A 22256-nucleotide genomic window follows, 5' to 3' on the forward strand; every position below is an offset into this window, starting at 1 on the left:
TAGGCTGAGGCAGGCAGATCACTTGAGGTCAGGAGTTCAAGACCAACCTGGCCAACATGGTGAAACCCTGTCTCTACTGAAAATACAAAAGTTAGCCACGTGTGGTGGCGGGCATCTGTAATTTCAGCTACTCAGGAGGCTGAGGCAGGAGAATCACTAGAACCCAGAGAGCAGAGGTTGCGGTGAGCCACGATCACGCCACTGCACTCCTGCCTGGGCCACAGAGCGAGACCCTGTCTCAAAAACAAAAAAAAGCAAACAACTCTTTGTACCTAATTCTGTTGTTGGGCCCATACCTTGTGGGGATGTAACGTTTGCCAGTAGCTGTGCCGAGGAGGGGCCTGGGATGAAATGACAGCCCATGGTGACTGGAATTTACAGAGAGCTGAAGAGACTCAGGAGTGCTAAACAAGAAGGTCGGTCTCACGTGCTCCGAGTATGCACCTGCTCCCCCTCCTGCTGTAAATAACTCAATGACATATTGTTGGGTTTGTGGTGTGCGTGGGTGTGGTATTGTAACAGTGAAGCACGGCCGGGTGCGGTGCCTCACGCCTGTAATCTTAGCACTTTGGGAGGCTGAGGTGGGCGGATTGCCTGAGTTCAGGAGATCGAGAACAGCCTGGGCAACAACGTGAAACCCCGTCTCTACTAACATACAAAAAATTAGCTGGACGTGGCAGCCATGTCTCCATATCGAATTGGAATTAGGCCAGCATAAGTCCGAGACTGATTCTGATGGAGTGAGATGTATGTATGCTAAACCCAAGAGCAGATGCTAAGGAAGTAACTCAAAATACGTCGTGAAACAGATCATAAAAACGTGAAAGGAAAATAAACCTCAGTCCCACCATCACGAAACTGAAGGGGAAAGTCACTCTGGGAACTGCCCAGGGCCAGCCTGCCACCCCTTCTATCCAAAGCCACCCTCTGCTCACTGAGACAGAGGCAGATCTCACGGCCTTCTTTGGAGAGGCTGATCTGAAACTCAGAAGAATGCAGCCATTTGTCTCTCGCCTGCCTGTGACCTGGAAGCTCTCCCCGGTTCCAGCTGTCCCACCTTTCCAGACGGAACCAGTGTTCATCTGACGTATGTTCTTTGTGTCTCCTGTCTCCTTAACTTGTATAAAACCGAGCTCTGCCCCGACCACCTCAGGCACGTGTCAGGACCTCCTGAGGCCGTGTCACGGGCGTGTGCCTCCAGCCTGGGCAAAATAAAGTTTTTAAGTAAACTGAGACCTGTCACAGGTACTTGGAGTTCACAAAAGGAACCAAAATGTTATATTAAAAAATATTCACTTAATGCAAAAGAAAACAGAAAAGGGAAAACAGGAACTCAAACTACATGAGACCTGAAAAACAGCAGAGTGGCAGGCGTGAATGTGAGGGGGTTCAGAGCTTTAACTACGAGTGGATGAACCGTTCGGTCGGGGGCAGCACCCGTGGGAAAGCTGGAGTGTTATCCTAATGTCGGAGAAGCCTGAATGTAAAGAATGCTTCTACAGGTCAAGAAGGACGCTTTGTAATGAGAACGGGTGGAACTACGATGCTAAGAGCTGGACGCATCGGGCAGATGTGACAGTTGCTAGCACATGTGCTCCGGAAGTGAGAACCAACTCACCAGAGGCAGAAACTGACAAGCAAAAGGGAGAGGCGGGCACGGCGAGACTGCAGAGGTTCCCCCACTGCTCAGCCGTGGGAGGCAACGTGGGGGGACGCTGCCCCTGGGAGGGCCACAGACCAGTCGTGAAGCTCTTACGGGAACGTGGGAGACCCTGGAGGGTCTTGCAGAAGAGCCGGCCAGAGGACGCACGTCCTGCTTCAGAGCGATGGAGGCTGCGGTGCTGGCGTGATAACGGCATGGTGAGCCTTGGAGCAGAAGTGTCCACCCCGGAACGGCTCCATGTCCACGGCCCGCTGGCTCTCAGCGGGGTGACCAGGCCACTCCGTGGGAAAGGCCTGTGCGTCCTGTGAGTGGGGTGGGGAATCGGAAGGTGCCGCTGGGATTTGGAGGTGTCCCCACGACACGTAAGTTCATGTGAGTTTCAGGCGTTTCCAAAGCAGTTGTAACGAGCGTGGCTCTAACGAGCGTGGCTGTAATGAGTGTGGGTGATTTTTGTGGAGAAGATGAGCGGTCAGCACACGTACTTGTTGTGACTGGATTGTGCGTCCCTCCTGCGTGTTCTGACCCTGTGGCCTCTCCAGGCTTTGCCCCTCGAGGGTGTTGGAGGTATAGGCTGTGTTCGTTCTCCCTGCACACACTGTGTGGAGTTTTGGTTTGTGAAGATTTGCTTTTCTGTATTTTCATAGTTACACAAACATGCATCTCTTGGAAAAGTGAGAGCCTTTTGACAACCGCTGTCGCTGTGAACAGGTCGGGAGGCCCTGCCTTGCCCACCCCATACTTAGGGGCTTAAGAAACAAGGCCTCCCTGTTGCCTGGGCTGGAGAGCAGTGGCACGGTCGTGGCTCACTGGAACCTTGAATTCCTGGGCTCAGGGGATCCTCCCGCCTCAGCCTCCCAAGTAGCTAGGACCACGGGTGTGGACCACCATGCCTGGCTAATGTTTTAAAATTTTTTTGTAGAGATGGGGACTCCCTGTGTTGCCCATTGAGACCAGCCTGGCCTCAAACTCCTGGCCTCCAGCAATCCTCTCACCTCAGCCTCCCAGAGTGCTGGGCCTACAGGCGTGAACACCATACCCGCCATGCCTACGGCTGCTAAGGTGGTCTTTGGCGCACCGGGCTGAAGGCTCCTAGTTGCGTGCCTTGACTGTGTGCTGCCGGCCACTCCAGTGCCTGCAGTTTAGAATTTGGGTACAGAGCTGCTGAATCGAATGGTTTTATTAATGATTGCCCAGTAAGTGAGAGACATTCATTTTTTCCCAGTCCTTTCATACCAATACATGAAGCAGCAATTCTCATCCTAAAAAAGCTCACTGAACTTCCCACTTTCAAGAGCCCCGCCAGGGAGCAGCGCTCGGAGGGGGGTTGGGTGTGGTGAGCACCCCCAGCTTGCTGCTGGGAAGGGTCCCTGCTCCTCTTCCTGTAACACACACAGGTTAATTCTCATGCTGTGAGATTGCTGAGGAGAGCGTGACGATGTCCACGCCCAGAGCTGTGGCGTCCCCGCTGGGCCCCTGCCGGGACTGGGGCTCAGGTGCAGACACCGCAGAGGGAGGGCACCGCTGTCTCTCACTGGGCCTGGGACTGGACCCGGACCCGGACCCGCTCTCAGCAGCAGACCGACGCCTGCCGCCTGCTCTCCTTGGCGGAGCCCGGCCCTGTGCTGTAGGGGGTTGGACTGTTGGGTCTCCGCTCACGTCATCTGGCAGGTTCCCTGCAGGTCCCCGCGGAGCGCAGAGCCCGCCAGGCTTGTGTGCAGCTTTGCCTGCTTTGGGCAGCCCCACGCTGCCCTTATGCCATGTTCCACTCTAGAGTGCATTGGGAAAATAATCCACCATGCACAACACCTCCCGCAGGCATCCCAGCATGTGCAGACCTGGCCACGCCAGCGTGGGTTTTCAGGGGCATGGCGGCCTCACTGAGCAACACTGACCTTCCCTCTTCTTCCGGCAGCCGTGCTGGTGGCGGCCACGGGAACCCTGTGCCTGGATTGCTCCGTCCTCGTTGGACTAGATGCTGGTGTGACCCGGTCGTGTGTGTGTTTGCTGCGCTGACGGGTGTCTTTCTGGTGCCAAATCGTGTGCACTGTGATGGCCCAGTGTGTTTGGAAAACTGAAATATGGGGGGGGAGGATGTACGTACCTATTATTGTTTGTATTCTTGCCTTATTCCACATTGAATTTGAGATAAATGTTCAAGCTTTAAATTTTCCTCAGATTAAATCTGTTAATATTGGTCTATGGAGCTGTGCAACCAGCTGTAGAAACAAAATAGAAATATTGCATGTTATGCTGAGGAAGCGAAGCTGGTATCAGTTACAGACATTTACTAACCATGGTTTGCAGCTGTGTCTAATGTTTGAGGTAATTTTTAATGACTAAAATCCATTCGTCTTGTACTTTTAAATGCCATACTCCAAACGTCGTTTAACCAAGAGCAAAGGTTTGTGCCACCGTAGTGAAGTGTTCCCTGTTCTTCATTACGGAGCTGGAAGCCCACGGGAGGCTGAGGCTGCGCAGGGCCGGCCTAGGGGACCCATGGAGGGCAGCGCGCTCCAGCCCGGGCTCTGTGACCCCTTGGGGTGAAAGCCGTGGACCTGGTCCCAGACACGCAGCCTCATGTAAGCCCTGCCCTGTCTCCCAGTCAGCCGCGTTTTTCCAAAGTGCGTGGAAAACATTTCTCAGCATTCTCACCAGCATCGTGGGGTCCAGGCCCCTGTTTTGAGACGGGAATGGGGGCGCCTGCCCGCGGGGTTTCCTGGAAAAATCAAAGGAAGAAGCACTTGGTGCAGCTGACCTCAAAACCACAGCGTGCCCAGCTGTGAATCCACAAGAAACGGTTCCCAGCGAGTGCTGTGAGCACCTGCGGCCGCCTCATCTCCCACAACAGCGACAGAATCGTGATCAGAGGCCTTTAGAGTCATCGTTATCATGTCTGTGCGTGAGCCATGACTGTGTAAGCCGTGTCTGTGCGTGAACCGTGTCTGTGCGTGAGCCGTCTGTGTGTGTGCCGTGTCTATACGTGAGCTGTGTCTGTGTGTGTGAGCCGTGTTGGTGCATGTGCACAGGGCTCTCCAGCAGGAGCTGAGGTGGCCCCTTCCATGGGCTCGGTTCAGGTCCCGTGGCACCCTGCCAAGGCTCGCTGGCGTTTCTGAAGGTGTCCTGCTGTCAGCAGCACACAGGGTGTTTTTGTCGGCCTCGTGAGGGGAACGCTGTGGCCTATTTCTAAACCTCAAACAGAAAGAGTCCCGGCCGGCGTTTCCCATCGTTTGTCATCCTCTTGCTGCCGTTAGAACTCTTGTCTGCCATGGATGGCTTCCTCACTTGATTTTAGAAAGAAAGGAACTGTTGGAACTCGTTCTTGTACCTCTCGCCCTCCTCCTCCTCCCCCTACTTGCCCCCAGGGTGCCGCCTGGCTGGTGTCTGCCCCATCTTCACTTTCTGTTGGGGACCCTGCCCCTCTCTGCTCAGTGCCCCTGGTGTGTCCAGCCCAGCCTCGCTGTGAGGGAGCCGACCACCCCTGCCAGCCCCCCGAGTCCGGCCGCACTGGGAGGGCCCAGGGCTCTCTTGGGCAAGGCGTCAGCACACGGGCAGGGAGCTGGGTCACCAGACTGTTAGGGTCACGCCACGCACTCCCCAGGCCCCGTGCACGCGAGATCCAGGCCTGCCCTCTCCTGGACTCGGCGACCGTCCCAAGCTTGGCCTGAGATGCCACTTCGGCTTTCCTGTTCACAGTCATGACTGCTCCCTCCCCGAGGTCAGCGCCGTGCACTGCTCTGAGGGCCTGAGACGCCGCCTCTGTTGGCGAGGGTCTTCTGTCCGGCCCACCCGCCAGCGGGTTCTTCCCAGGGTTCGGGGCGCCCCTCACTGCAGCACCTTGACCTTCGCAAGAACTGTCTGTATCTTGTTTTGTTTCAACTTCTCAAAACTGAGTGAAGTGGAGGAAGCCTAATGGGAGGACGGGAGCCAGGTTTTCCTGGAACAGCTGCCGGCGTGTATTAGGGAGGAAGAGAAATCACTAATGAATTTTGTTAATTGCCAAAAGCTTGTTGCCATAGCAACCAGAGGCCAGACTTGTGGCCCTGACAGCGTCCTTGGTGTCAGTAGAGACTGGAAATAAAGGAAACTCGTGCATGATACGCCTGGTGTCCTCAAAGCAAACAGCGGGAGGTTCCCAGCCCAACATAGACTCAGGCACAAGGTCTGCAGACGAGGCATGCGGAGGGGGCACGCGGAGGGGAAGCAGACACACAGAAAAGGTGCGCGGAGATTTTTTAAGACAGTGTCTTGCTCTGTTGCCCCGGCTGGAGTGCAGTATTGCAGTCATGGCCCAGGCTCACTGCAGCCTCCAGTTTCTGAGCTCAGAGGATCCTTTCTCCTCAGCCTCCCAAACAGCTGAGACTCCAGGCATGCACCAACACTCCCAGCTAATTTGCAACCCCTCACTCTCATAGAGCAATTAAAAGTAAGCCTTTATTTCTCAGTAGAAAATACTCATTCCAGTTGACATGAAAATAGTGAATTCGTTTAAAACTTGGGTGGCAGATACTAGGGCGTGCTCTTCCCACTACTCCGCTTTTTTTTTTTCTTTTTGAGACAGAGTCTCACTCTGTCGCCCAGGCTGGAGTGCAGTGGTGTGATCGCAGCTCACTGCAACTTCTGCCTCCCAGGTTCAAACAATTCTCGTGCCCTGGCCTCCAGAGTAGCTGGGACTACAGGGGCCCACCACCCCTGCTTTTGTTTTGTTTTGTTTTGTTTCTGTAGAGACGGGGTTTCACCATGTTGGTCAGGCTGGTCTTGAACTCCTGACCTCAGGTGATCCGCCCGACCTGGCCTCCCAAAGTGCTGGTATTACAGGCGTGAGCTGTCACGCCCTGTCTACTCTGCTTTTAAATGATGGGATGCATTGCTTTTCAGGAAAGGATCTCATGGATCCGGGGGTCCTGGTATGTGATGAAACATGGCAGTTCCCATCTTATACAGCGGGTTGGACTCAGAGGCAGGCCGGGGACGGAGGAGCTGGGTACAGAGGACAGGCTGGGGAGGGAGGGGCTGAGCACACAGAGGGCAGGCCAGGGAGCGAGGGGCTGGGCACAGAGGCAGGTCCAGGAGGGAAGGAGGGAGGGAGGGAGGGAGGAGCTGTCATCCTGCAGCCCAGTGCCTGCCACCTAGACAGGATTTGGAGTTCTGGGGCCCTTGTGTTTCTCTCGTGCCGTATTCTGTGGACCAGGCACAGTTGGGTTCTCTGAACGAGTTCGTCGTGACTGACCAGCTGTGGGTGTCAGCCCAGCTCACGGGGTTCTCTTATCTTCTGTTGGTTCCATCTGATCAGCTGATTCTATGTCTTTTGTCTCTTATAAATGAACTGTGATTCTTCTAGTACCAGCTTGAGTGGTTTCAAGTTATTTCTGTGCTATAGTTTGTGTGTTAGCCTCGAGTGCATGCGTGTTACATGCCTGCTGTGTGTGCGTGCAGCTGTATCACACTCACTACCGTGCTGTAGTTTGCGTGTTAGCTTCGAATACATGTATGTTACATGCGTGCTTGTGTGTGTAGCTGACCACACATAATGTGCCACATAGGTGTGTGCGTTAGCTATATTGTGTCTACGTTAGCCAAGAAAATATTTTTAGGGTATTCACGTATGGTGACTGTTACTAACTTCTCTCGGTGACTTTTCAGGATTGTAACTGAAGGCTGGTATGGCTCAGTCGCCCCTAATCTGGTTAAAATCGAAACAGCTTGTGCGCATTTAACCAGGCTTCCATCTCTAAGGTTGTAGCTGAGGTTCCTTGGCACAGTGGGGCGTCCCAGCACGGCACCGGAAGGGAGGGTGTCTGGCAGGATGTCAGCCGGTCGGAATTTCAGGGCTCTGGGGATCTCGGGGGTGTGCTCCTCCAGCCGGCCGACATCACAGGGACCAGGTGCATCTGCAGTAGCTCAGAAGAAAAGCCTAGTGGCATTTGCTGGTTATGCAAAGGGCTGGTGTTCTCTTTTATTAGAGTCATTTTAGCAGCAGTCTGAGGAAATGAGAGTTTCCAGACCGTGGCCCACTCGACCTGGGAGGTGCTTGTTAACATGGCACTGACAGTTACTCTGACAGACGATCTTACTTTCCTGTCCTGGTTTTCCTGTTCTGATGTCTTCTGGCATCACAGGTGTTTATGAGCGACTGGAATGTGCGTTTGCAGCAGGTGAAGAACCGCTTTGTCGGTCGTGTCCTCGTGTGTAACAGGGCCAGGGGCCTCTTCTCCTGTGCTGGGCCTCTGCTGTCCACACACGGGTGACATGGCCCTGGGTCGGTGGCCTGAGTGCGTCGTTGACCAGAGAATTGTGCTGTGTCTTGTGTTAAAACCACGGAAGCCCCTTTCCACATGCAGACCAGGCGATGCCCTGGCGTTGTGTGTTTGCCATGAGCGTCTCACACCGTGTTTGCTTCTCCGCAGAGGCCACAAGAGGAAGCTGAATGAAGAGGATGCCGCCAGCGAGTCCAGCAGGGAGTCCAGCAACGAGGACGAGGGCAGCAGCTCCGAGGCCGACGAGATGGCCAAGGCACTGGAGGCGGAGCTCAACGACCTCATGTGAGCACGGGCGGCGGGCAGGGACTGAAGCCTGGCTGGCCTCCAGCAGAATTCGGACGTCCCCGGACCAGCCCTCAGTCTCGGTTCACGCGGCTTTCTTCCCAAAGGAAATGTATATTTGCAGAGCTCCACATACAGAAACACATTATTTTGCAGAAATAGGTGTTTTTAAGAAGTTTTACTACAGGATAGTGACAGGTGTTAGAGGCCCCGGTGTGCCGTGCCAAAGAGCTCAGCAGAGGCTCGCGTGGCCCAGGCTGGCGCTGGCTGCTGTCCCAGTAAGGGGTGGTTGGTGTGTGTTCCTCTGTGTACCAGAGCACACTCCTCGGGACGGCTTTCGACTAGGAGTTTAAACGGGACAGCGTGCGTGCACCCAGCGCCGAGCCTGGCACAGACATCCCCGTCGCTCCCTCCTAGGGGACCCGTTTCCGGGGAACGCTGTGAGTCTCGGGCAGCGTGGAGTTTCCTGCAGCTTCCTATGCAGGGTCCACGCCACATGACCTGGGCTGCCACCCTGCCCTCCTCCCACTGGCATCCTGGCAAGGGGGTGTTGCTTTTCCTGCGCGACCTTTTATGTGTTGGAGAGACCTGATGTAAAGTTTCTGTAAATCTATTTCATATCTGACCCACCAAGCAGATTTTTCTTTCATTTAATAAAAATCCTTTTTGTAAGTTCTCTTCTCGTGGGCGTGTGGCAGTGGTGGGCACCCGGCTCCTCCCTCTCTGGGATCCAGCTGCTTAGCCAGACACTCGTGGGACGTGAGCTGGGCGGGCTCCGAGCTCGCTGTGGTTTCTCTGAGTGTGACCAGGGCGTGGAGGTGTAGGCAGGAGAGCGTCTTGCTGTGGCTTACTCTCCGTTATCTAGGAGGAATTTTTCAAAAGATGGCACTGAAACATTAAGAAGGCGAGAGACCATTGTTTTTTCTTTTTCTTTTTCTTTTTTTTTTTCCTTTTTTTTTTTTGAGATGGAGTCTCGCTTTGTCGCCCAGGCTGGATTGCAGTGGCGTGATCTTTGTTCACTGCAACCTCTGCCTTCTGGGTTCAAGTGATTCTCCTGCCTCAGCCTCCCTCAGCTGGGATTACAGGCATATACCACCATGCCCAGCTAATTTTTTGTATTTTAGTAGAGAGAGGGTGTCACCATGCTGACCAGGATGGTCTCGAACTCCTGACCTCATGATCTGCCCGCCTCAGCCTCCCAAAGTGCTGGGATTACAGGTATGAGCCACCGCGCCCGGCCTGTTTTTCTAATTATTAGATTTTTACGAAACTTAAACCCGAGATGCCCAGGGGGCCCAAAGGAAGCTCTGATCCTGGGAGAGCGTTCACAGGTGGAAAGTGGGTTCCCTCCCTGGGGCGTCCGCCACACAGCTCGACCCTGGGCTGTTCCCTGGGGTGGGTCAGGGTCTGGCTCACAGCCCCACGCAGCCCCCTGCAGCCCCCCACGAGAACGGCAGGCATGTGGCAGCCTCTGTCTTCAGGTCACGCTGCTCTGAGGTCTCTAGATCAAGCAGCCTCTTCGGCGGCCCCACCTCTCTGAGCATGGTTCCTGCTGAGCTGTGCTGTGAGGGAGGAAACCCAGCATCTGTGCCGTGTTCGTAACACCACAGCCAAGGCCCCAGCTCTGTCAGACAGCAGGTCGGGGACTCCAGCCAGGGGCGAGCTTTTCTCTGAGACTTGGCTGTTGAATTGCTGCTTCAGCCAGCTGTGGATCAGCAGCGTAGCCAAGCCAACCCTTCCATTTTCTGGATTTATTACCAAATTGAAAGTGAAGTGTAGCCAGCCGTGGTGATGTGTGCCTATAGTCCCAGATACTCGGGAGGCTGGGGTGGGAGGATCGCTTGAGCCCAGGAGTTTGAGGCCCCAGTGAGCTGCGAGCTACTGCACTCCATCCAGCCTGGGTGACAGAGCGAGACTCTGTCTCTAATTTTTAATAAAAGTGAGACGTTAGGCTGAGGCTGTGTATTCATCATACTCTTTTCAGTTGCAAGTAACAAAATCACGAGTAGAGTAGGTGTTTCTTCACATATTGACTCTCTTCTGAGTCCTGTGGGTAGCTGCAGGTGCGGCTGAATCCAAGTGCTCGCCAGTTGGCCAGATGTCACCAGGAGCCTCAGGCCTCTCTCTCCTGTGGTTTGGCCTTTCTCTCGGTTGACTTCCTCCTCGGCCAGGCCTTCTCCACGTCCCAGCTGAGATGGTCCAACTCCACCCACACTCAGGAATGACGTGGACAGAGGAGGGGATGGAGGTGTCTCCGTGGACCTGGGGAACTGGCACTGAGCAGGTGAAGGGCCTGCCAGGCCTCCAGGGCCTCCAAGGGCCAAGGCCCAGGCCCTGCCTCATCTCCTTGCTCAGGTAGGGAACTGTAAGTACACTTATTTGCCTCTCTCCGCATCAACAGTAATGAAAATCTCCACGTTTTTTAGTCTAAGTTTTTTCTGTGAAGGAGAAAAGGAGAAAAATCCCCGCAGACGAGACCGTGTGGAATGACAGAAATGGAAACAGCAGAACTGCGTGATAATCTCAGGGTTTTGCCTCTGGGCATAAGAACCAGGCTTGTAGCTGGTATTTTAAAACGGTTAAGTGTGAAGAATTACTCTCTTGCATTTTTTTCCATCTTCCCCTTGTTTGTTTGGGATGCGGGCGCCTGAGAGCTGCAGGTAGGTGCTGGGCTCTGGCCACCACCAGGACCCCTCCCGGCCAGCAGCCTCGGCTCACGTCCCCTCCTCCCAGCATCAGTCCCGCAGTGTGGCGGGCGGGAGGCTGCACCTCGAGGCCACGGCTCTTGTCCAAAAGCGCACACTCCTGCATTCCGACGGCACCCTCCCCTGACCACAGTTCGGGAGGCAGCGGGTGTGACAAGTCTCCGTCCACGGGATGCGGCTCTCACGGGACCTCCGGGCTCAGGCTGACTCCGCTGGGTGTGGGACCTTTCCTGTGGGGTTTTCGATGGAGACTGGCTAGGGAGGGAGGCGTCCTCCGTGGGTAGAGGACCCCAGGGGTCCCGGTGCTGTCGTCAAGATACGGCGACGTGGCGGCAGAGGAAAGGCACCAGTACCTGGCAGCATTCCCGCCCTGGGTGACTGTTCCCTGTACTAACTAGGAAACGTTAGTTATTTGCAGGGCCGAGTGAAGAGGCAGCTTTACCACCCAACCCGCCTGTGGGTTCTCCAGGGTCTGCAGTCTGCAGTCTGAGGAGGCCGCTGGATGACCAGACGCCGGCCAGGGAGTTCCTCCTGTCCAGAGAAGCGGGAGGTGAACTGGGCCCACCTCAGTCCCGATTTTGCCACAAGCAAGAATGTAAGATGAATTGGACAGAAAACAAAAATAGGTGTACAAGTTGATACCCAAAGAAAGCGGAAGATTCTACAGTTTACAGGGGCACAAAATGTGCAGGGAGTGATGTGCTGGGGGTGGGAGGGTTGGGGACAGGGGCAGCTGAACGAGGCCTTGATGCTTTCTGGAGGCCTCCAGGAAAGACTGGGGACCTTCCTCCCCTCCACCGCAGTTTCTCCTTGAGGACGATTCTGCGTGTGGCAGGTCCTGCTGGGACCAAGGTGGCCCCTTGTGCTCTTGGCTGAGTCCCCTCCGACTTCATAGGGGTGTTCCTAAGGCTCCGCAAGGCCTCTTTAAACCAGCCTGGAGATGCAGATGGCCCTGCAGGGGCAGCAACAACAGGGACCTCTGCTGCCGCGTCTGGCCTAGGGGCGACGAGGATGGGAGGAGGGTGGGGTGGTCGCTGTCTGCGTGGGGCCTAGTGATGGGCGGGGCCAGGTCGCATGCAGCCTTCAGGACCAGTGTGGCCCCTGGTGCTGCACCTGGTCTGGCCGTGTGGCCTCTGCTGTTGTGGGCAGGTTAATGTGTTTCTGCCCCCGCCCCATGTGTCCTAAAAGACCTTTTTAACAAAGAGGACCCAAACCCTTCTCCCGAGGGAAGGCGAGTGAACAGGGCGTGCAGGGGAGATGCGGCCAGTTCTCTCTGACACAGAACAGCAAGGGGTCCCCCGTTCCTGGAGGAGCAGCAGAATTACCGCAGGCTCTGGGATCGCCCACGGGGGCAGCGGGCCAGCACCCCCAGCCACATCTCTGCCCAGCCGTGCTCCACACCTTGGCCCTCATGTGTTGGAGGCGGGTCCCAGCACCAGCACATCCACACCAATAGCTTAAAATGGAACTTTTCTCTGCCTGCCTCAGTGTTGGCCCGCCCCCATGCAGTAGCGGGGACTCCAAGGGCCCCGTCCTGTCCTCGGCTCCAGCCTCCGTCAGCACCAGCCGTGTCCTTGCAGCCCTGACTGGAGCAGCTCCCAAACCGTGCTGCCCGGCGGGTCCCCTGACCCTGCCCACGGCAATGGCGGTCTGCTGGAAAGCCGGCCCAGAACGGCGCCGCCACGCGGGCAGCCCTTCAGTGTGGTGTGTGTTCTGCACAAAAGAGCCAGGAAGTCACCTGTGGGACTGTGATCGACGTTTATGAAATGTTCTCTGTTAGGCGAAGAAACTACTGAGTGTTAGGGAAAATATTAAATCCTGAATAATTGTACAACTGTTCCAAATAAAGTCTTAAGACATTTTAATAGGAAACTTGAACTTGCTTCCCTGAGTATAAATTTCATGTCAGGTTTTAAGCTTGAAGTGGCTGTAAGGAAATTTGTGATTTAGAATTTGAAGAGGTAACTTCTTAAAGTTCGAGATAGTCATATAAATAGATGATAACTTTTAGACCATTCAAAAATCTGTAACAGTTAAATTTAATGAAATTTCCCTCCTTTTCTCTTTTGAGAAACGGAAAGTTGAAATTTTGTATAACAGCATGAGTGGATTTCATATCTGATCGGTTTTTCATATTAAGTTTTCAAAACAACCATGAAGCTCTAATCTGCACGTGCGCTTGCTGTGAGACAGTGCCTGGCAGATGTGGAGATTGGGAGGTGTTGGTTCTCCACCTGGTGCCACCCGGGGCTCATTCTTAGTGCCGGACGTGCCATAGGTTTTCACAAATGTCTGATGGCGTCTTCACCGCCGCGGTGTCGCACAGAATCGTGTCCCCGCGTCTCCACCGCCGCGGTGTCGCACAGAATCGTGTCCCCACGTATCCGCCACTGTATTGTCACTCAGAATCGTATCCCCGCGTCTCTGCCACCATGGTGTCGTACAGAATCGTGTCTCCACGTATCCGCCACTGTATTGTCGCACAGAATCATATCCCCGCGTCTCCGCCACCATGGTGTCGCACAGAATCGTGTCCCCGCGTATCCGCCGCCACAGTGTCGCAGAGAATCGTGTCCCCGCGTCTCCACCGCCACAGTGTCGCACAGAATCGTGTCCCCACGTATCCGCCACTGTATTGTCGCACAGAATCGTGTCCCCGCGTCTCCACCGCCGCGGTGTCACACAGAATCGTGTCCCCGCGTATCCGCCACTGTGTCGCACAGAATCGTATCCCCGCGTCTCTGCCACCATGGTGTTGCACAGAATCGTGTCCCCGCGTCTCCACCGCCGCGGTGTCACACAGAATCGTGTCCCCGCGTATCCGCCACTGTATTGTCGCACAGAATCGTATCCCCGCGTCTCTGCCACCATGGTGTTGCACAGAATCGTGTCCCCGCGTATCTGCCGCCACAGTGTTGCAGAGAATCGTGTCCCCACGTCTCCACCGCCACGGTGTCGCACAGAATCGTGTCCCCACGTATCCGCCACTGTATTGTCGCACAGAATCGTATCCCCACATCTCCGCCACCGCGGTGTCTCACAGAATCGTGTCGCCGCGTATCCGCCGCCACAGTGTCGCATAGAATCGTGTCCCCGCCTCAATAAGCCTCTGTGCTCCCCATGCATCCTGTGTTCTAACCTTTGGCAGCTACTAAGCCGTTTACTGTCTCCATAGTTATCCCTTGTCCAGAATGTTATATGACTGGAATGCGACAGTATGTACCTTTTTCAGATTGACGCCTTCCACCCAGTAAATGCATTTAAGTTTCCTCCATGTTTTTATGACTTGAGAGCTCGTTTCTTTTTAGCACTGAATCAGACAATTCATTTCTCTATTCATCTACTGAAAAATAATCTTGGTTGTTTCCAAGTTTGGGCAATAATGAATAAAGCTGCTCTGAATATCCATGTACACATTTTTGCTGGGACATAGCTTCTTAATTCCTTAGGGTAATGCCAAGGCATGTGATTGCCGGATCCTACAGTCAGAGTGCATTTAGAAACTCAAATTGTGTCAGAAAGCAGCTGTGCCATTTTGCATTCCCGCCCACAGTGAATGAGAGTTCCTGTTGCTCCATGTCCTCAGTAGCATTTGGTGGTGTCAGCGTTCTGGGTGGCAGCCTTTCTGTCAGGTGTGTGGTGGGCTCTCACCATTTTTTTAGTTTGCATTTCGCTGATCACGCACTGCAGAGCGTCTTTTCATGTGATTATTTGCCATCTCTATATTCATATCTTTCATATCTTCTTTGATGAGGTTTTAAAATCTTTAGCCCATTTTGAAATCAGTTCGTTTCTAATTGTTGACTTTCTCTTTTTTTTTTTCTTTTTTCTTTTTTTAAGAGACTGTGTTTCACCATGTTGCTCAGGCTGGTCTCGAACTCCTGAGCTCAAACAGTTCACTTGCCAGCCTCCCAAGGTGCTAGGATTACAGGCGTGAGCACCACGCCCAGCAAGTTTTGATTTCTGATTAGGAAAGAGTTTTGTATGCATTTTGAAGAACAATCCTTTCTCACACATGTCTCTTGCAAGTCCTGTCTCCTAGTCTGCTTTGTCTTCTCATTCTCTTGACAGTGTCTTTGAGAGAGCAGAAGTTGTTCATTTTCATGAAGTTTAGCTCATCTGTTACTTCTGTCATAGACTGTGCCTTTGCTGTTGTGTGAGAAGGTTCACCACCATACCTACATCATGTAGGTATTCCCTAGAGGTTTCATCGTTTTGCATTTTATAGTTAGGTCCCTGATCTATTTTCAGCCAGTTTTTGTGAAAAGTGTAAGACATGTGTCAACATTCATTTCTTTGCATATGGACATCCAGTTGTTCCAGCACCATTTGTTGAAAAGACTCTCTTCTCCACTGTATTCCCTTTGCTCCTTTGTGAAAGATCAGCCGACTGTATCTGTGTGGGTCTGTTTCATCGATCCCTTTGTCTTTCTTTCACTAGTACTTCACTGTCTTAATTACTGTCACTTTAGTTAAGTCCTGAGGTCAGGGAGTATCAGTCCTTCAGCTTCTTTCTTCTCCTTCAGTATTTTGTTGAGTATTCTGGGTCATTGCCTCTCCATGTAAACTTTAAAGTCAGTTTATCAATATCCACAAAATAACGTGCTAGGATTTTGATTAGGATTGCATTGAATGTATACATCAAATTGGGAAGAATCGACACCTTGAAAGACTCAATATTGATCCTTCCTATCCATGTACATAGAATATCTCTCTGTTTCATTCTTCCTTCACTTTGTTGATCAGAGTTTTGTAGTTTTCCTGATAGAGATCTTACATGTGTATAGTTACCGTTATACAAAAGTGTTTTGTTTGGCAGAGGGAATGTAAGTGATACTATGTTTTTAATTCCAAATTCCACTTGTTCATTGCTGCTACATAGGAAAGCAGTTGACTTTGTGCATTTACCTTGTATCCTGAAAACTTGCCATAGTTCCAGGAGGCACTTGGTGGGGGCTTCTTTTGGATTTTCTACACAGACAGTCATGTCATCTGCAAAGAGTTTTATTTCTTCCCTCCCAATCAGTACACTTTTAATTTCCTTTTCTTACTGTATTAGTTGAGACTTCCAGTGTGATGTTGAAAAGGAGTGGTGAGAGAATGTCCTTGCATTGTTCCTGATCTTAGTGGGAAAGCTTTGCATTTCTCACCATTATTACAGATTTTCTGTGTCAAGTTGAAGTTCCCCTTTATTCCTAGTTTACTGAGTTTTATCATGAATGAGTATTGAATTTTTGTCAGATGCTTTTTCTGCATCTGTTGATATGCTCACGTAATTTTTGTTGTTGATGTGATGGGTTACATTGATTTCCAAATGCTCAACCAGATTTGCATACCTGGGGTAAATCCCAATGGTCTTGCTGTCGAATTCTTTTTATGTATTGTAGCTTTCAATTGGATAATATTTGGCTGAGGATTTTGCATCTGTGTTCATGAGAGATATTGGTCTATAGCTTTCTTATTTTCATCTGGTGTGTGTAATAGAGTGATGTTGGTCTCATAGAATGAGCTTGGAAGTGTTCCCTCTGCTTCTGTCTTCTGAAGGAGATGATAGAAATTTCATATAATTTCTTCCTTAAATGTTAGGCAATATTGACCAGTAAACTCATCTGGGCTTGATGCTTTTTGCTTTGGAAAGTTGTTCATTATTGATCCAATTTCTTCAATAGATGTTGGCCTATTTAGATGACTAGTTCTTATATGAGTTTCAGCAGATTGTGTCTTTGAAGGAATTGGTCCATTTCGTCTGGGTTATCACATTTGTGGGCATAGAGTTGTTCATAGTATTCCCTGATTATCCTTTTAATGTCTATGGGATCTGTAGTGATATCCCCGTTTATTTTTTGATATTAGCAATTTGTGTCCCTTTTTTTTTTTTTTTTTTCTTACCCTGGCTAAAGAGATACCAATTTTCTTTATCTTTTCAAAGAACTAGCTTCTGGCTTCCTTACTTTTCTGTATTGATTTCCTGTTTTCAATTTCATTGTTTTCAGCTCTAATTTTTTTTTTTTTTAATCACTTCTACTTTGTGATTGTTGTTGTTTTTTGAGATGGAATCTCGCTCTGTTGCCCAGGCTAGAGTGCAGTTGTGCAATCTTGGCTCACTGCAACCTCCACCTTCTGGGTTCAAGTGATTCTCCTGCCTCAGCCTCCTGAGTAGCTGGGACTACCATCACGTCCAACTAATTTTTGTATTTTTAGTAGAGACGGGGCTTCACCACGTTGGCCAGTCTGGTCTGGAGCTCCTGACTTCAGGTAATCTGCCTGCCTAGGCCTTCTAAAGTGCTGGGATTACAGGCGTGAGCCACCGCACCCAGCCTATTACTTCTACTTTGAATTTAATTTGTTATTCTTGTCTTATTCAGGTGGAAGCTTCATTTATTGATTTTAGGTCTTCTTTTCTAATATATACATTCAGTGGTATAATTTCTCTGAAGTACTGCTTTTGCTGCATCCCACAAATTTTGGTAACTTGTGTTTTCATTTTCATTTACTTCAAAATATTTTTAAATTTCTCTTGGTGTTACTTCTTTGTCCTGTATGTTATTTAGAAATGTGTTAATTTCTGCATGTTTTTGTGATTTTTCAGTTATCTTTCTGTTACTGATTTTTGGTGTAATTTCACTGTGGTCTGAGAGCAGACACTGCATGATTTCTCCTCTTTTAAGTTTGCTGAGGTGTGATTGATGGCCTGTCTGCATGAGTGTTCCTATGAGCCTGAGAAGAACATTACTGTGCTGCTGGTGGATAATGTTGTCTGTAGATGTTAATAACATCCAGTTGATTGATGGTAGTATTGAGTTTGACTGTATCCTTACTGATTTTATATCTACTGACCACCACGTACTATATCCTTACTGATTTTATACCTACTGACCACCCTGTCTCCTCCCCTCCTTATAGCCCTTTCTGAATTTTGGGTTGTTTTTATTTTTGCCTTTTTGTTTTGTTTTTTTTTTTTTGGCTGACTGCTCCACGACAGCAGGAATGCAGTTTGGTTGGTTGATGTAGCTTCTACTGTCAACACAGAACTGGCTCATAATATGTGTTCAACAGAAGTTTGTTGAATGAATAAATCCAGGTTCTCAATTCCCAGTATCTTGCAGGCATCCACCTAATGTGACTCAGCCTCTGGGACTTTGTATTTTCCTTTGGTCTACTTCCTATTCCACGCTGTCCACTGAGTTTGTTTTTTCTCTGCCTCCAATAACATTTTACTTGCTAAGATCACACTTGCCCAGTTGTGATTGCCTGTGCCAGTTAGGAAGTCAGTGGTGAGGAAGAGTGCACAGGTGCCTGCCTGTGGTTTGTGAAAATCCCTTTCAGATTCTGGCAGTGGGTTGTGGGCTTTGGTCTTGGTGTTATTCTTTTTCCCTTTGCCTGTGTCTTTGTAACTACTTTAGAGGGGAGATTGTGGAGGCTGTATTAGGAACTGTTAGCCAGAATTCTTTTAAAAAATACTTAACCATTTTTACTTTTTAATGGAAAATGGAGGCTGCATATCCCAAGAATCAGAGGTTATATAAAATATATGAAACATGTGCTTTTTAAAGAAGGAAAATGAATTAAATAGGATAGTTAGGCAAGAAAAAGAAATAAAAGGCATTCATATTGGAAAGGAAGAAGTAAAACAATCTTCACAGGTGGCATTGTCTTGTATATTTAAAAAGCCTAAAAAACCTACTAAAAAACAGATACAGTAAGTTCAGCAAGGGTACAGAATACAAGGTCAGTATACAAAAATCAATTGTATTTCTATACACTAGCAGTGAATCACAACCCAGAAAGGAAAGAAAATAATTCCATCTGCATGCAAAAGAAAGTAGACCCCTTCCTCACACCATATACAAAAATTAATTCAAAATGAATCAAAGACCTGAATATAAGAGCTAAAAACTCCTAGAGAAAAACAGACATAACTCTGTCTCTTGAGTCAGTCAAGGATTTCTCAGGTTTGACAGCTAAAGCACAGGAACTAAAGAAAAAATAGATAACTTGGACTTTATGAAAATTACCAGCTTTTATGCTACAAAAAACTATCGAGAAAATGGAAATACAAAAATTGGAAAAAATATTTGCAAATTATCTATCTGATAAGGGTCTAGTGTCTGCAGTATATAAAAACTCTTACAACTCAACAATAAAAAGACAATCATTCAGATGTAAAAATGGGCAAGGGATCAAGACATTCCCAGAGAAGAGACACAAATGTCCTGCAGGTGCATGAAAAGCTTCCCATTTCATTCCCACTTCTTTAGGCAGAAGAATGTGGAGTGAGGAGTCAGAGCAGATGAGCGTGGGGTTTCCTTCAGGGGTGGTGCAGATGTTGTGGAATTAGGCTGTGGTAATGATTACACAACTGAGAATATACTGAAATTCCACTGAATTGTACACATTAAAGGGGTGAACTCATGGTATGTGAATTAAAATAGTTTTTAAGAGTAAGTAAAATAACCACCTGTTGACCCAGCACCCTGCTTAAGAAACGATTCTCAGAGCCCTTCCTGTCTGAGTACTCTCCTCCTTCCCCCCACCCCACCCCACCCGATACCCATAGACAAATCCTGAATTTCCTGTTAATCACTGATGTTTTTTCTGCGTAATTTTACCACATGCATATGTTTGGTATGTTTGGTTTTGCCCATTTTTGTACTCAGTACAGTCTTCAGCTTACCATGGTTTGACAATAGTTTCTTGACTTTAGAGTGGTTCCAAAGGGATACACATTCACTAGAATCCATGCTTCGAGTATGCACAGAGCCATTCTGCTTACCACTTTCAGTTCAGTAGTCAGTACATCACAAAATATTCAGCACTTCATTATGACATAGGCTTTGTGTCAGACGAGTTTGCCCAACTATTGGCTAACATAGGGTTCTGACACATTTAATCTGGGCTGGGCTAAGCCATGATGTTTGGAGGGTTAAGTGTTTAAATGCATTTCCAACTTGGGACACTTGGGTTTATCAGGACGGGACCCCATGGTAAGTAGGGAGGGAACCTTTTCTTTCTGAGCTCTTGTGTGCTTCAGGGTATTGTCCGTGCACACAGCCATGGTCTGTCACTGCCCTCTGCGCTCAACAATGTTCCCGTTCCACAGCTTGTCCTCCTTTTGCTGGACGTTTGTGTTGCTTCTGGCTCTTGTTAGGCAAATGCAGCTGCTGGAGCATTCTTTACGTATGTCCTGATCCACTCGTGAGTGAGCCTCTGGGGTTAAATACCCACAAGTAGAATTACTGTGACTGGGGGGCACCTCAGTGCAGTTTTCCTGAATAGTGTGGAAATCATTTCTCAGTCAGTAGTGCTGGTTCACACTCCCTCCCAGTGAGTGATGCTGGTTCACACTCCCTCCCAGTGAGCGATACTGGTTCACACTCCCTCCCAGTGACACTGGTTCACACACCCTTCCAGTGAGTGACGCTGGTTTACACTCCCTCCCAGTGATGCTGGTTCACACTCCCTCCCAGTGAGTGATGCTGGTTCACACTCCCAGTGGTAAGTGATACTGGTTCACACTCCCTCGCAGTCAGTGATGCTGGCTCACACTCCCTCCCAGTCAGTGATTCTGGTTCACACTCCCTCCCAGTGACACTGGTTCACACACCCTTCCAGTGAGTGACGCTGGTTTACACTCCCTCCCAGTGATGCTGGTTTACACTTCCTCCCAGTCAGTGATTCTGGTTCACACTTCCAGTGGTGAGTGATGCTGGTTCACACTCCCTCCCAGTCAGTGATGCTGGTTCACAACCTCTCCCAGTCAGTGATGCTGGTTCACACTCCCTCCCAGTCAGTGATGCTGGTTCACACTCCCTCCAGCAATGCCCACCCATGTCTCCTGCTCCATATTCTTGCTGGTGGAAGTTGTTTTCAATGGAAGCACTTGCCCTACTGAGTGAGGTCCCCGCAGTTGGAGGTGAACCTGAAGCCAGCAGAGTAGATGTTCCTTCTGAGGAGGTTGGAGCAAGGAAGTCCCAGGCCCATCCAGCAGCAGCACCCCCCACAGCTGGTCAGCCAAAAACGGCTTTTCCAACCACAGAAGGACCTGAAGGACAACCTCACAGCAAGCCTCTCCCAGGTGGGTGAAGTTATGTCTTTAGAGAGAATATTCTAAATCCTCAGAGCTGCAGAGCCAGAAAGCTGGGGCCCAGGCTGTGTCATTAGCCTTCCCAAAATGTCTGCACGAGCTCATTCCCACAGTTGATGGAATGACATTTCACTGTCACCTTTCTCTAGAAGGGACCACCAAGCACAGAGAGTGATCTTCAGGCTCCTGGACAGTTTCTTGCAGGGCCTGGTGGGTGGTGACCGTGTGACTGGCAGCTCGCAGTTGATGGAGACTGTGCAGCCATCAGACATGATGTCAACAAGACACCAGGTTTTAGGAAGCAGCCTCCAAGGTGCTGCTTGATGTGTTCACCGCGGGTCGTGTGCTTGGCCAGCCTCTGCCTGCCCGGGAAGCTCCTTCACCTGGGGATGCCTCTGCTGGTTTTCCTGAGACACAGCCCTTGGGGGCACTGATGGTCCCCGGGTGACCAGGGTCACCAGCAGTGTAGTCCCAGCACCGCCGTATAAAAATGGCCAGGGTCACCAGCAGCGCAGCCCCAGCCCCATGTGTGAGTGACCAGGGTCACCGGCAGTGTAGTCCCAGCACCGCTGTATAAAAATGACGAGGGTCACCGGCAGTGTAGTCCCAGCACCGCTGTATAAAAATGACCAGGGTCACCAGCAGCGCAGCCCCAGCCCCATGTGTGAGTGACCAGGGTCACCAGCAGTGTAGCCCCAGTCCCGTGTGTGAAAGTGTGGTTTCGTCCTCGGTCCAGGAAGCCCATTTCTAGCACTGTAAGGTGGATTCCAGGGCTCTCTTAAGTCAGAGCTGCCCAGATGGCCGAGATTGCTTTTGCTTCTTTGGAAAAGCAAGTGATTAATGAGATGATGCAGAGGACAGAGGCCACGTCTGCCTTCAGCCCTGGTGTTGGGAACGTGGCTGCTCTGCCCACATCCCAGGCTTCTGAAGAGAGGAGAGCTGGGCGTTGGCACCATTTAGCCCCTAGGATTATTCTTTGTTGTTAGCACTAGTTTCTAAAGATTCATTTTTAACATTTTTCAGTGAAGAAGGAAGGAAAGATGTCGGTGAGCGCCCTGTGAACAGTCAGTTCGTGACACCTGCCGGGGGTAACAAAGACGCTGTCAGCTGCTGGAGGCTGAGCTCTAAGCAGTGCTTTCCCGGGGAGGCCTGGAAAGGCTGTTGTCTGAAAGTCAGAAACTGGCTCAGCCCGAGCTGATAGAATGACTTACAGATGAGCCGCCTTGGCCAGAGATAAGCTTCCCTGGGGTTGGGTTGTGTATTTG

At 50.6% G+C, this 22256-nt stretch overlaps 1 protein-coding gene across 1 annotated transcript in view; it reads left to right on the forward strand.

Annotated features, from left to right (window-relative positions):
- The window catches only part of CTDP1 (CTD (carboxy-terminal domain, RNA polymerase II, polypeptide A) phosphatase, subunit 1), a 69422-nt gene extending 60541 nt beyond the window's left edge, over positions 1 to 8881 (forward strand). The window contains exon 14 of the mRNA XM_011934363.1: positions 8068 to 8881. Coding sequence (XP_011789753.1) covers positions 8068 to 8206 — 139 coding nt within the window. The 3' untranslated portion in view covers positions 8207 to 8881. The remainder of the gene's footprint in view (positions 1 to 8067) is intronic.
- The last annotated feature ends 13375 nt before the right edge of the window (positions 8882 to 22256 follow it).

The sequence above is a fragment of the Colobus angolensis genome, unplaced genomic scaffold, assembly GCF_000951035.1.
Source record: "Colobus angolensis palliatus isolate OR3802 unplaced genomic scaffold, Cang.pa_1.0 Scaffold135, whole genome shotgun sequence".
Classification (NCBI taxonomy): domain Eukaryota; kingdom Metazoa; phylum Chordata; class Mammalia; order Primates; family Cercopithecidae; genus Colobus; species Colobus angolensis.